The sequence below is a fragment of the Microtus ochrogaster genome, chromosome 8 (genome assembly GCF_000317375.1).
Source record: "Microtus ochrogaster isolate Prairie Vole_2 chromosome 8, MicOch1.0, whole genome shotgun sequence".
NCBI lineage: Eukaryota > Metazoa > Chordata > Mammalia > Rodentia > Cricetidae > Microtus > Microtus ochrogaster.
In genome coordinates, this window is record NC_022015.1 from 41,111,147 (window position 1) to 41,124,575 (window position 13,429).

Sequence of the window (13,429 nt, forward strand, 5' to 3'; positions counted from 1 at the left end):
GCCCCCCCATCCACCCCTCCTCACTGCCCCTGTCCCCCCATGCTCCAGTCATACAAAGCCTCTTAATCCCAACCTACATTTCTTCATGCATTCAGTTTTTAATCGCTGCTGTCCACTCCTTTTAATGCTTTTCCTGCCTTCAGGGCCCAGGCTGCCCACCGTCACCCTCACCGTTCTTGGCCACATGGTCAGGTGTCACTGCCACCAGCATCTCCTCTACCCATTTGACTCCTATGCTGTGGCCAGGCAGACTGCCTGCCTGCCTTCCCTCCCCTTTTAAAAAGGGTCTCATGTAGCTCAGGCTAGCATTGAACTCATGATTCTCCTGCCTCCCCCTTCTGAGTGTAGGATTATAGGAGAGTTTGCACTGTGATTTTTCTTCCATGCTCTACTTACTCATTCAGCTGTGGGAGCCCTGGAGGCTGGGTAGTTTCCTGTTCTGCCTGGAGTAAAGCGTGTTTCTGAGTGAGTGTGGAGTAGAGTAGATGAACACCGCACCAAGTGTAGGGTCCTTCGAGACCTCTGGGAGGCACTGGCAAAGAGTCCCCTGTTCTTCTTCCTGTCTGACTTCCTGTTATTCCCTCCAGGTCTCAGAGCGGCCCCGAAGTCTCCCTCCAGACCCCAAGTCAGAGAGCACCCCCTGATGCCCTCTGGCAGTGCCCACCCCAGTCCCAAGACAGAAGGAGTGAAGAAGCAAAGAGCTTGTGGGATGCCATACTCCGGCTGGTCCCGGGACATGTTGAAATTCAGACTCAGGGAGAGCCTGGGTAGAGGGCTAAGAGTAAGAGGTGCCTGGGTCCCCAGGAATAGGGTCTGACTCCTTGCCCTCATCCTGCCCTTTTCCTGGGCTTCCCACACAGGCCTACATTGGCCTCTTGGAGTGCCATGGCTCTGATGCCCTGGAATGATTGTGCCAAAGCTGTGCTTCAAAGGGCCAAGCCCTGGGAAGCCGGTAGGAGTCAGAATGAGGAGTGGGAGGGACAGGTCCTTGGTGTCTTGTCTACTTAGCCTGGCCCCAGCCGAGACCAGGATGGAGCCTGCCAGGGTCTCTGCTCAGGGTCGCGCTGGGAATACAGCTCTGATAAGAGGGAAGGGATAGAAAAGAAGGGATGGTGCAGGTGAAAGAGGTGAGAGACAGGCGAGGAAAGGAAGCAGAAGAGGAAGGGATGCCATCAGGAGAGCCATACTCAGCTAAGGAGGGAGGAGGACAAAATGGTGATGAAGAGGAGGATGGTGGAGAGACAGGTGCTAGGAGGGCAAGCGAGCAAGGGGAAAACCAGACCCAGAAACTTTTCTCTGGGGAGGGGCTTAGGACTGAGAGCAGAAGTATTGCCAGCTAGTCTGTCCAGGGAAGAATGGTTCCTAGGCAGAGAGGGGATGGGAGGGTATTTATAAGGGCTTCTCGGTGGGAGATGGACACCCTTCGGGGGCCACTGAATATCTCCAGGCACACTTAGGTCCCTCCCAGCAAGGAGGGTCCTGTTTTGGAAGCTTCAACCAAGTGTATTAGGGGAACATGGGGGCATTTTATTATTGATTACAGTCATTATTATTGTTATTATATTGCTATTTTTATTAAACCTCACCCTGCTACAGTGTGGGGAGTAAAATAAGTATTTATCTCCTTAAATGGCACATTCCTGGGAGGGATGGACCTAATGCTCTGAGATGCAGCAAGAAACCAATAAACCCAACTTTGTAAGCGCTGGCCTCCCCATCTGGGTCTGTCTTGCTGTGTAAACATGGGAGTGGGAGGTAGGAGGAGATGGGGACCATGAACAATTAAAAGCTGGTCTGTGTGTGTGTGCATGCTCTCAAGAAGACTGGGACAACATGGACGGTTCTTCAGGAGCTGTGAAGCTTGGGTGCTGTGTCGGTTTTTTGTTTTTTGTTTTTTTTTTTTTTTTTTGGTTTTTCGAGACAGGGTTTCTTTTTTTTAATATTTATTTATTTATTACATATACAATATTCTGTCTGTGTGTATGTCTGCAGGCCAGAAGAGGGCACCAGACCCCATTACAGATGGGTGTGAAGCCACCATGTGGTTGCTGGGAATTGAACTCAGGACCTTTGGAAGAGCAGGCAATGCTCTTAACCACTGAGCCATCTCTCCAGCCCCAAGACAGGGTTTCTTTGTGTAGCCTTGGCTCTAAAGACCAAGCTGGCCTTGAACTCACAGAGATCCACCTGCTCCTGCCTCCTAAATACTGGGATTGAAGACCTGTGCCACCAGCGCCTGGCTGCATGTCTATTTTTGAGACAGGGTCTTAACTATGTATCTTTAGTGGCTACCCTGGAACTCACTATATAGAACAGGGTCACCTTAAAAAGACTGAGATACACCTGCTTCTGACTCCCAAGTGTTGGGATTAAACATGTGTGCAAAACACCTAGCCATGTTAGGTTTCAAGGTGGGATCTCTCCCTGTCCTGGAGTTGTGGCTGGTCTGCCAAAGTGCCCCGGGAACCTGAAGAGGTGGGATTGTGAGATGTGCCACCATGCCCAGCTGTCTCATCTGTGTTCTGGAAGTGAGGCAGGTTCTCAGGCTTGCACAGAAGCATTTTACCAACTGAGCTGTCTTCCCATACCCCTGGCCTGTGCCTTGAAGCCCTGTCAAATGAGTGGGGCTGAGGAAATGGTTCATCTGTTAAGAACACTGGCTACCCTTCCAGGAGATCTGGGTTCAATTCCAAGTACCTCAATGGTGGCTCACAAACATCCATAACTCCAGTTTCTAGGGATCTGTTACCCTCTTCTGACCTCCAGGAACCAGAAACGCACATGCTGCACTTACATACATGCAGACAAAACACTCATACACATAAAAATAAACCTTTTAGAGCTGGAGAGATGACTCAGCAGTTAAGAGCACTGGCTGCTCTTTTAGAGGTTCTGAGTTCAGTTCCCAGCAACCACCCCAAGAGCCTAGCAGACGGGGTTAGGGCTCCAGACTGTCCATAGGAAGACACAGTGGACTGAGCAGTAGTGGCGCACACCTTTAATCCCAGCACTCGGGAGGCAGAGGCGGATCTCTTTGAGTTTGAGCCCAGCCTGGTCTTCAAGAGCTAGTTCTGGGACAGGCACCAAAGCTACAGAGAAACCCTGTCTTGAAAACCAAAAAGACATAGTGGTATTACCTGACAGCTGTGGTCTGCCGAGCTGGAATGGAGGCCTGTGTACCCACCCTTTCCCCTCCCACCTCCTGGGAGGCATCCCAGCATCAGTGGCCCCAACAGTTCAGGTTTGCAGTTGGCAGAAGGCAACCTTGAAGGCAGAATCTGCGGAGACTGTAGGAGTGGATCTAAGGCCTGCTCAAGGCCTCTGCAGCCCAGTGTTCTCACACGGAATCCTCTGTGGAAGTGGGAAGGCCTCACAGGTATCTTGTTCTTAGCCAGGGTTTCCATGACTGGGCTGGGCAGAGGAGGGTAAGGTCTGAATGCTGGAGGGAAGTGGGTGGTGAAGGTGGGGTCCCACCATCCGGTTGGGAGGAGATTGCAGGTGCGCGGTAGAATTCCAGGGCTTGAGCAGTTTGGGCTGGAGAGTCAGACCCAGATCCTGTCCCTCATAGTCAAATGGTGACTTGACCATCCATAACTCCAGTTCCAGGGGATCCGTTGCCTTCATCTGATTTCTGTGGGCACCAGGTGTGCACATGTAGTGCTCACATAGACACTCAGGCAACACACACAAAATCAACAGTCTCACAAAAACAAAACCCCCTCACAGAGGTTCCAGTAAGACTTGGGTGACGTGATAATGACAGATGCTGTCGGACTGGGAAACGTTTCTTCTGTTCACTGGGGAACAGAGGGTCCAAGTGAAGATGCGGCGCAGATCAAAGGGAAGTCCAGACCTCTAGCAAGTTAAGACTTAAAAACCACCCCTCATCAAATTGGAGAAATGGCTGCTGTCCTGGCCAAATCCTTGGAAATGCAATCTAATTTCCAAGTTTTTACATTTTAAAATATTTTCTTAATTAATTACATTTTAAAAATTGCATTTGCTGTGTGTATCAATTTGTATGTGACTGCAGGCATGGAAGTCAGATGATAACTCTCTGGAGTCAGGCCTCTGCAACCTTTCATGAGTTCCAGGGATCACAGGTCCTGAGGCTTGTCCTGGCTGTCCTGGAACTCTGTGAACCAGGCTGGGCTGGCTTTGAACTCACAGAGATCCGCCTACCTCTGCCTCCCAAGTGCTGGGATTAAAGGCATGCGCCACCACCGCCCGGCTTGCATGGATATCTTATACATTCAGTGCTCTTGGAGGCCAGACATGGCATTGGATCTCCTGGATCTGGGTTTGTTTATTTATTTGTTTGTTTATTTATTTATTTTAAATATTTATTTATTATGTATACAATATTCTGTCTGTGTGTATGCCTGCAGGCCAGGAGAGGGCACCAGACCCCCATTACAGATGGTTGTGAGCCACCATGTGGTTGCTGGGAATTGAACTCAGGACCTTTGGAAGAGCAGGCAATGCTCTTAACCTCTGAGCCATCTCTCCAGCCCCTGGATCTGGGTTTAGAAATGGTTCTGAGTGGTCCTGTGGATGCTGGGGACTGAACCTGGTCCTCTGAGAATGCAGCAAATGGTCTTAATTACAGAGCCATCCCCACAGCCCCAAGACATTTTTTTAAGATGTATTTATTTTAGATGTGTGAGTGTTTTGCCAGTGTGTATGTCTGTGTACCACATGCATGTGTGCCTGGTGTCTGCTGAGGTCAGAGCACACTGGATCCCCTTGAACCAGAGTTATAGGCTGATCTGAACCCACAGATATGTGCTAGGGATCGACACCGGGTCCTCTGCAAGGTCCACAGAGCCATCTCTCCAGCCTGAGAACTGAGTCTTGAAAGTTGTTCTCTGACCTCAGCACATGTGCGCTGTGACATGTGTCCCTTTAATAAATAAATAAGTGTTTTAAAAAGACAGGGCTGTAAAGATGGCTCAGTAGTTGAGAACACTGGCTACTATTCCAGGGGACCCCAGCACTCACATGGCAGCTCACAACTGTAACTCCAAGATCTGACACCCTCACACAGGCATACATGCAGGCAAAACACCAATGCACATAAAATAAAAATAAATTATTTTAGATATGAGCCCACTTAATGGTATGTTGTTAAGTCATTGAGGTGCTGCTGCTGCCCTCAGAAGGAATTAAGATAATTCGGTGTGACTCTGAATTGTTATTTTACAAAAGGAAGCTGTTGGGGTATTCACCCCAAGTAAAGAGGATCTGGAGAGACTGAGAAAAGATTCTGGTAAATTCAGCTAGGTGGAAAAAGTGGACGTCCTAGATAACTTTCCTTCATCTTTCTTTCCTGACCAATTATTTGTTATTCTTTTTTAATTAATTAATTATTTTTTGTTGTTTTTCAAGACAAGCTTTCTCTGTGTATCCCTGGCTGTCCTGGAACTCGCTCTGTAGTCCAGGGTGGCCTCAAACTCACAGAGATCTGCCTGCTTCTGCCTCTTTAAGTGCTGGGATTTTTTTTTTTTTTTTTTTTTGGTTTTTCGAGACAGGGTTTCTCTGTGGTTTTGGAGCCTGTCCTGGAACTAGCTCTTGTAGACCAGGCTGGTCTCGAACTCACAGAGATCCGCCTGCCTCTGCCTCCCGAGTGCTGGGATTAAAGGCGTGCACCACCACCTCCCAGCTAAGACATCTTGCTTCACGGGAAAACCTTGTTTATCAGTCTCACCACTAATTCGAACCAAAGCTCTTCACCCCGAGCATCAGCAGCTACTTCGGACCCCATAGGTTTTTCATCGAAAGTACGAAATTTTGCATTCACCATCTGCTTCAATGAATTTCTGAGGGCTAGTGCCCGGGAGGGAGGTATTCAGCTTCATCCTAGCCCACAGCCTAGGAAGTATCACGAAGAAAAGCTGTATGAAGTAACTTTCAGGAGCATGGACCACTCACAAGCGGCTACACCACCCCAAACTACCAATCCCCTGCCCACCAAGCACCTATTTTATATGGCATGAAGACTACAGCAAAATCATTGCAAACCTGGGTTCAGAGCGCCACCTAGTGTTAGTTAAAGATTTAGAGGAGACGACAGGCTCTGACCACAGAAGACAGAAAACGCAGTCTGGGAAAACCGGTTCCTGTGTTTAACCCTTGTTCTTTCCAGGACTTGGATGTGACTGGTTTGCTGAGTCTGTCAGACAGAACAGCTAAATGACCTTTTGTGCAATGTGGAGTTGAAACAGGGTCATTGCAGACATCAGTAGTTAAGATGAAGTCATGAGGCAGGTGGCGGGTGGCGCACGACTTTAATCTCAGTACTCAGGAGGCAGACGCAGGCAGATCTCTTTGAGTTCGAAGTCAGCCTAGTCTAAATAGTTAGCTCCAGGACCGCTAGATCTGTTATACAAAGAAACCCTGTCCAAAAAAAAAAAACCCAAAACTAATAATAATAATAATAATAATAATAATAATAATGACGTTCCGGAGGTGAGGAATTTCTGCATGTGTCCTGGTGGTCTACCAGTGCAGTGGAGGCGGAGGCAGGAGCACTGTGTGTGGCCAGTCTAAACTAAAAAGCAAGGTCCTGTCTAAAGTAAGACTGACCTTGAACTCCTTTCCTCCCACCTCCTAAATTTTATTTTACACCTGTGTGTGCACAAGGCGCCCGCCTGAAGCCTGCGGAGGTCAGCAGCAAACACTGGATCCCCTGGAACTGGGTTAAAGATCCAGTTGTGGGCTGACGTGTTCCTGCTGGGAGCCCAGGGTCATCTGCAAGAAGCAGCCAAGGCTCTTAATTCTGAGCCGTCCCACTCGCCTCTAACTCCCAAGGGCTGGTATTGCATCATACACTTGGCTAGCCTGAACACCAAACTGGCTTTGCACTCACCAAGAGCCTCCCGTCTCTGTCCAGCCCTGCAGTCCTTTTAGGTGTCAATGTTTTGCCTGCACGTTTTTGTTTGTGCACCACGTCGGCGTTTGGTGGGGGGGGGGGTCAGAGGAGGGCATGGATTCTCTGGAACTTACGGTGAGCCACAATATGGGTGCTAGGACTTGAATCCAACATGTGCTCTGAACAGCCTAGCCGGGTCTCCAGAACCCTTGTAGTATTTCAAAGCAAGTCCCTTTGTGGTATCTTAAAGCACCGATTTCCCTCATATCATGCAAATTGGCCATAATACACACTGCAGCAGCCTTAGAGCGTGTAGTCCCAGGACTTCAATCTCCCAGATGGCACCGGGGAACCTTTGGGTAGCGTGACCAGAAGATGACTAATAGCTGAGGAGTTCAGGAAGGTAGCGAGGTTTCTCAGCCTACCCGCACCGGAGCAGAGAGACTACTTCTCCCATAAGCCACTGCGGTCTTGACAACCTTATCTTTTTCGACTTGGCGAGGGCGGGGCGATTAAGGACTCCTCTTTCCCGGCAGGCGGTGCGGCCAGAGGAGGCGCGGGACTTCATTTCCCAGCAGGCTGCAGGGGCGGGCGCCGCGGTGCCTTGTGTGGGATGTAAGCGCGGAGGTGGGCTCGGGGGACCGAGGCCAGGACTCTCCTTGGGACTTGCGGGAGGCTTGTTTGGGTTCGCCTTTTGGGCAGGCTCCAGAGGGCCGGGAAGAGGTCATAGGGGCTGGGACGGGTGACCTTTGAGGGTCCCCAGAAGTCTTTGGGACGCAGCCACATCGGGGCTGGGGGTCCCGGGATTGTAGGGAACAAGAAGGCCCCACAGCCTTGGTTGAAGGGTCTCAGCGACCGAACCACCGCCCGTAGGCGCAGGACGAAGCTGCTGGCGAAGCAGAATTGTGGCGGAGGGTAGAGCCTTAGCTGAGCCTGGGAGGGGGCTCTCCCGCCGAGCCCGACCCTCCCTCCCTCGGCTCGCCCGCAGGCCACCGCCCGCCGCCATGGGGCTGAAGGCCGCCCAGAAGACGCTGTTTCCTCTGCGCTCTATCGACGACGTGGTGCGCCTGTTCGCCGCGGAGCTGGGCCGAGAGGAGCCTGACCTGGTGCTCCTCTCTTTGGTCCTGGGCTTCGTGGAGCATTTCCTGGCTGTCAACCGTGTCATCCCCACCAACGTGCCCGAGCTCACCTTCCAGCCCAGCCCTGCACCCGACCCTCCTGGCGGCCTCACCTATTTTCCGGTGGCCGACCTATCCATCATTGCTGCCCTCTATGCCCGGTTCACCGCCCAGATCCGCGGCGCTGTCGACCTCTCCCTCTACCCTCGAGAGGGGGGCGTTTCCAGTCGCGAACTGGTAAAAAAGGTCTCCGATGTCATATGGAACAGCCTCAGCCGCTCCTACTTCAAGGACCGTGCCCACATCCAGTCCCTCTTCAGCTTCATCACAGGTTGGAGTTAGACAGGTGGTCAGGGGAGCAAATGTATGTTGGGCTTACCTTATGTGTGAACAATATGGTTTACAGCCCATGTGAGACCAGTAAGCCTTGTATAGTGGGGCAGGTATTATTTCTCCTTTGCAGCTGTGGAATCAGAATCCCAAAGAGAAGTGATGTTTTAATGTCAGAATGCCAGGGCTGGGACTGGAACCTGATCGATTGGTACCAGATCTTACCCTCTACTCCTTCTGCACCTCCAGCCCAGCCACTGATTAGCCACAGGAATCTGGCAGCCCAACATGTGGGGAAAGAGGGTGGCAGCAGAGCGGGGAAGTAGGACAAAGGGATGGATACATTTGAGACAATTAAATGAGATGATGCCTATGAAAATATTTGGAAAGGAAATACAGACTTGAGCCCAAAAAAGCTAAGGACTTGCAAAATGCTTCAGCTTCTGGTGCACAGTATTGAGCAAGAATCTGAGGCCATTTCTGAGCTTAGCAGAAAAAAAGTGCAGGGATATAAGTCAGGGCGTGGGCCCGGGGAGTGTGTTGGGGGGGGTTGTAAGGTCATGGATTTGTTCTCCCTGTTATAGTCTAATAAGTATGCAGTAAGACACCTGGTTAAATCGTTGTTAACAGAAGTAGCCATGTAGAAAAAGGGAGGAACAGCTTTGGCTGGGTGGAGCTGAGATCCAGGAAGGTCTCCTGCTGGGGTTGGGTTAACAGGAGGGAGAGATTGTGAGCATAGAAGAGAAGGGGGAGTGTGATGGGTAGGATCCTGCATGTGAGGTTTGAACACAGACTTGAGAGGTGTTGGGGTGCTCCCTTCTTCCAGGTCAGAGCTCTCATTACTGCCCCTTCTCTACAGGCACTAAACTGGACAGCTCGGGTGTGGCCTTTGCAGTGGTGGGGGCCTGCCAGGCCCTGGGTCTCCGAGATGTCCATTTGGCCCTGTCTGAGGATCATGCTTGGGTGGTGTTTGGGCCCAATGGGGAGCAGACAGCTGAGGTCACCTGGCATGGCAAAGGCAATGAAGATCGCAGGGGCCAAACAGTCAATGCTGGCGTGGCTGAACGGGTATTGTATTTTCCCTTTCATCTGAGGGACTCTGCTCCCCCGGCCATCTCCTGTCACCCCATCGACAGTCTCTGTGCATGTATCAAGGGGGAAGGTAGATTTAAGTTGTCAAGCCCAAGAGCAGGCCCAGGGCGAGACATCCTGAGATATCTTCTTTTTTGTCTTCCCCAGAGCTGGCTGTACCTGAAAGGATCATACATGCGTTGTGACCGCAAGATGGAGGTGGCATTCATGGTGTGTGCCATCAACCCTTCTATTGATCTTCACACGGATTCCTTGGAGCTGCTACAGCTACAGCAGGTGAGGAGACTAGCTCCCCACCCCCTTCTGTAAAGTGGCCTGGCCTTTCTCAGTGCACAGGGAGGGTGCGGTTGGCACATGAAGGGTTTTGCTTCATGAACGGTCTGAATCTTGAACTCTGGCCTTGTCTGGTGGAAGGACACTACTGCCTCCAGATCCTACTCTACTGGTAGGCGGCTCCCTTCTCCTCACTCACACCTCTTTCCCTTGGGCTCTAGAAGCTGCTTTGGCTGCTGTATGACCTAGGACATCTGGAAAGGTCAGTAGAGGGATATGGTCAGATTAGACCTGGGGGGAACCAGAGGACTGGGTGACAGCCTGGCCTATTATCTGTTCCTAGGTACCCCATGGCACTAGGGAACTTGGCAGATCTGGAGGAGCTGGAGCCCACCCCTGGTCGGCCAGACCCACTCACGCTCTATCACAAGGTGAGGGCATCTCAAAAACCAGCAACTCCTTTCTGGAGCCTGGGAGGAGATAGGTGAAAAACATAGACCTTTGTGCGCTGGAGGGTGTTTTCTGCCCTACTTTGTATCAGGCACATGTATAGTGAAGGTAATTGTGTGTTTAAGAAGTGCCCTGGGTTCCCCAGCCTGGGGTTGGCAGGGCCTTTGTCCCACCAGCCCTCATTTTTCAGCTGCCCTGCCATGTAGCTTGTGGTAGCGCTGCAGGAGAGATGTCAGCCTGCTCAGTGTGGGAGGAGGGTGACTGGGCTTGGAAGTCTTTGTAGAGGGACACGTGGGGAGGAGACCTGCCCTAGGTCTGAGGGTGAGTGCTCCCTGCCCTCCTGGGCCTTGTTCTGTGGGGTCACCACTCCTATTGTCCGCCCTTGCCTTAGCGGTTAGGCCTGGAATGGAGTTAGGTGGGAGGGAGTGGGGAGCACCAGGTAGAGGGGTCAGCAGGGAATGGAGCCAGGGAGGACTCTTTAGGGCCCTCCTTTTGTGGCATATTATTGATGAGGCATTTGTGCTAGTCCAGGCAGCGGGGGCTGCCTTGCTGAGGTTCCTCTGCTCCATCCTCCAGGGGATTGCCTCAGCCAAGACCTACTACCAAGACGAGCACATTTACCCCTACATGTACCTGGCTGGCTACCACTGTCGCAACCGCAATGTGCGCGAAGCCCTGCAGGCCTGGGCCGACACTGCCACTGTTATCCAAGAGTGAGGATCCCCCACCAGGGCCTCCAGCCTGTCCTTTCTGTCACTTTCCAGTCAGTCATCCAGGAGTGACACCTTGTCTGAAGCCCCATCCCCTCTCTGATCAGCCCCTACACAACCAAGGCTGCCAGAGCCGTCTGCCCTGTCTTCCCCCTCCTCTGTTCAGTTTCTTCTGTTCTCTAGTCAGTTCCCTTGTCTGTGGTGCCACTGTCTCTGCCCAATTTCTAGTCCAGCCCCACATCCCATCCTTAATCTTACCTTGAACTAACATAGTCACCATCATCTAGACGAGCAAGGACCCCCAGCCTCTCACCCAGTCAGTGGGATGTCCCATTGTGAGGGTACCATCAGCCCAAATCCTACATGTTTTCACAGCTACAACTACTGCCGGGAGGATGAGGAGATCTACAAGGAATTCTTTGAAGTGGCCAATGACGTCATCCCCAATCTGCTGAAGGAGGCAGCCAGCTTGCTAGAAGCAGGGGAGGAGCGGCCAGGGGAGCAAGCCCAGGTGCAGGGCAGGACTTCATTGGTCACCCTCCTCCTGGGCATATTGGAATGCATGGGGATTCTCTTCTGCTGGAGCTCATATCTTGGGCTTATATTAGGAGGGACTTGAGGATGTTTTAGAGCTGAAGTCTTCAGGTAAATGGGTTGCTGTCCATCTCTTTGGCCCGGTTCTCACCTGCGCCAGGCTGTAGGCAAGGAAAGGTATACTCCTTCTCCCTACATGCCTACCAAGAGCTGTTAAAAGGAAGGAGGTCCTGACCTGCATTTGCCTTAACTGAAACCGGGGCTTTGCCCAGATGGAGCCTGGCTGGACACTGAACTCTTCCCTATTGTCCCTCTTGTCCAGGGCACCCAGAGCCAAGGTTCTGCCCTCCAGGACCCAGAGTGCTTTGCCCACCTGCTGCGATTCTATGATGGTATCTGCAAATGGGAGGAAGGCAGCCCCACACCAGTACTACATGTAGGCTGGGCCACTTTCCTCGTGCAGTCCCTCGGCCGCTTCGAGGGACAGGTGAGAGGGCCCTGTGCAGGGGCTAGGAACTACAGGTGGTGACAGTAGCCATGGGGAAGTGAGACTATTGCATGTGCCTCTCTGTGTGAGTAGCCATGAAAGGGGACTCCTGGAGGGGTAGCCAGGGGCTGAGCCTGGACTTCCCACTGGTGACCCACAGCCTTCCCCTTGACTTGCACTCTTGCTTAGGTGCGGCAGAAGGTGCACATAGTTAGCCGTGAAGCAGAGGCGGCAGAGGCTGAAGAACCATGGGGGGATGAATCCCGAGAAGGCCGGCGGCGCGGTCCTCGCCGGGAGTCCAAACCCGAGGAGCCACCTCCACCCAAGAAGCCTGCGTTGGACAAGGGCCCGGGCTCTGGGCAAAGTGCAGGCTCAGGACCACCCCGAAAAACGCCAGGGATTGTCCCAGGTACTGCCCGTGGCCCCGAAGTCAGCAGTGCTGCTCAGGCTCCAGCACCGGCAGCATCGCCACCACCGGAGGGCCCAGTGCTTACTTTCCAGAGTGAGAAGATGAAAGGCATGAAGGAGCTATTGGTGGCCACCAAGATCAACTCGAGTGCCATCAAGCTGCAGCTCACCGCACAGTCACAAGTGCAGATGAAGAAACAGAAAGTGTCCACACCCAGCGACTACACACTTTCTTTCCTTAAGCGGCAGCGCAAGGGCCTCTGAACTGTTGGGGATTCCCTGACCCGGCCCCTGGCCCTGCCCTCACTCCCAGCAGGCTGCACCCTAGTTCCCTAATTCAAGCCCAGACTCTGTCCACCGTCTCAGGGGGCCCAGAGCTGCCCTGTAGTGATGGGGAACCTTGAGTTGGCTCCTTCAGGCTGTGGCTCGGTTCTAGAATAGGTTTTCATCTCTCACCAGCCTGCCAATTGGAACCTCATTGTAGGTCCATGTGACCAGTCTTTAAAGGTCCAACCCCCCGAAATTCATTGACCCGTGACGGGAACCCTACTTGAGCCTGAGCAGTTCGGCATTCCTCCCACTTGGAAGCTGAGGGTGACCTTAGCCCAGGAACACAGATGCTACCTGGAAACCCGAGACCCAGGACTCCATTCAGTCCCTAGGGGTAGATTTCCGCACTTCAGAGTTCCATCCTTTGGGAATCTAGTTTCCTATCCCAAAGAACTTTCATATTGCTGCCTGAATTTGGAAATCTTCGCTTCCTCGCCTCCCTAACCCCAGAGTCCAGGACACGGAGCTTCGACTCTTGTCTGTGAATACTGAGCCTCGCCCCCTTCCTGACCAAACTGGCCCCAGAACAGAGCAGGACCTCTTCCAACCCTCTGGGAACCTCCCCGAGGTCCCTGGAGGAAATCTGCACGGTGTGGGGGAGGGCCAGTCTCTTCCTGTTTTGTACATAGATTTATTTTTTAGTTCAAGGAAGATAAATACATTTTGTTAAAAAAAAAAAAAAGACATGTCCGTGTTTCATCTGGAAGTCGGGGATGGGGCAGGGAGTAGACGTACGCTTTTCTCTGCCTTTGGAGTTTGAACTTTATGCACCTGTAACGCGTCGAGAATGGAGGGGGGGAATCTAAGCCCCGCCTATAGCTAGGGG

The 13,429-nt window shown here is 52.2% G+C and overlaps 2 protein-coding genes across 5 annotated transcripts in view; both read left to right on the forward strand.

Moving 5' to 3' along the window:
- The window catches only part of Cdc42bpg (CDC42 binding protein kinase gamma), a 21,607-nt gene extending 19,864 nt beyond the window's left edge, over positions 1 to 1,743 (forward strand). For all 3 annotated transcript variants that reach the window (XM_005351797.2, XM_026781736.1, XM_026781735.1), the window contains exon 37: positions 588 to 1,743. In XM_005351797.2, coding sequence (XP_005351854.1) covers positions 588 to 644 — 57 coding nt within the window. In that variant the 3' untranslated portion in view covers positions 645 to 1,743. The remainder of the gene's footprint in view (positions 1 to 587) is intronic.
- Positions 1,744 to 7,440: 5,697 nt separating this feature from the next.
- Positions 7,441 to 13,275, forward strand: Men1 (menin 1). 2 transcript variants are annotated; one of them, XM_005351799.2, is made up of 10 exons: positions 7,441 to 7,486; positions 7,860 to 8,320; positions 9,179 to 9,387; positions 9,559 to 9,687; positions 9,906 to 9,946; positions 10,028 to 10,115; positions 10,711 to 10,847; positions 11,220 to 11,355; positions 11,701 to 11,865; positions 12,055 to 13,275. In XM_005351799.2, coding segments are annotated over exons 1-10 (1,851 nt in total). In that variant the 5' UTR covers positions 7,441 to 7,484; the 3' UTR covers positions 12,538 to 13,275. The 2 variants fall into 2 exon arrangements, with proteins under 2 accessions (XP_005351856.1, XP_005351857.1); XM_005351800.2 differs by having other exon boundaries at positions 7,478 to 7,498.
- Positions 13,276 to 13,429: the final 154 nt, after the last annotated feature.

Bases quoted from the DNA above. Each gene is read 5' to 3' on its own strand.
- Men1 (XM_005351799.2), top strand. The intron at 9,947-10,027 runs GTCAGTAGAGGG...ATCTGTTCCTAG, and splicing joins GACCTAGGACATCTGGAAAG to GTACCCCATGGCACTAGGGA. The intron at 10,848-11,219 runs GTGAGGATCCCC...ATGTTTTCACAG, and splicing joins ACTGCCACTGTTATCCAAGA to CTACAACTACTGCCGGGAGG.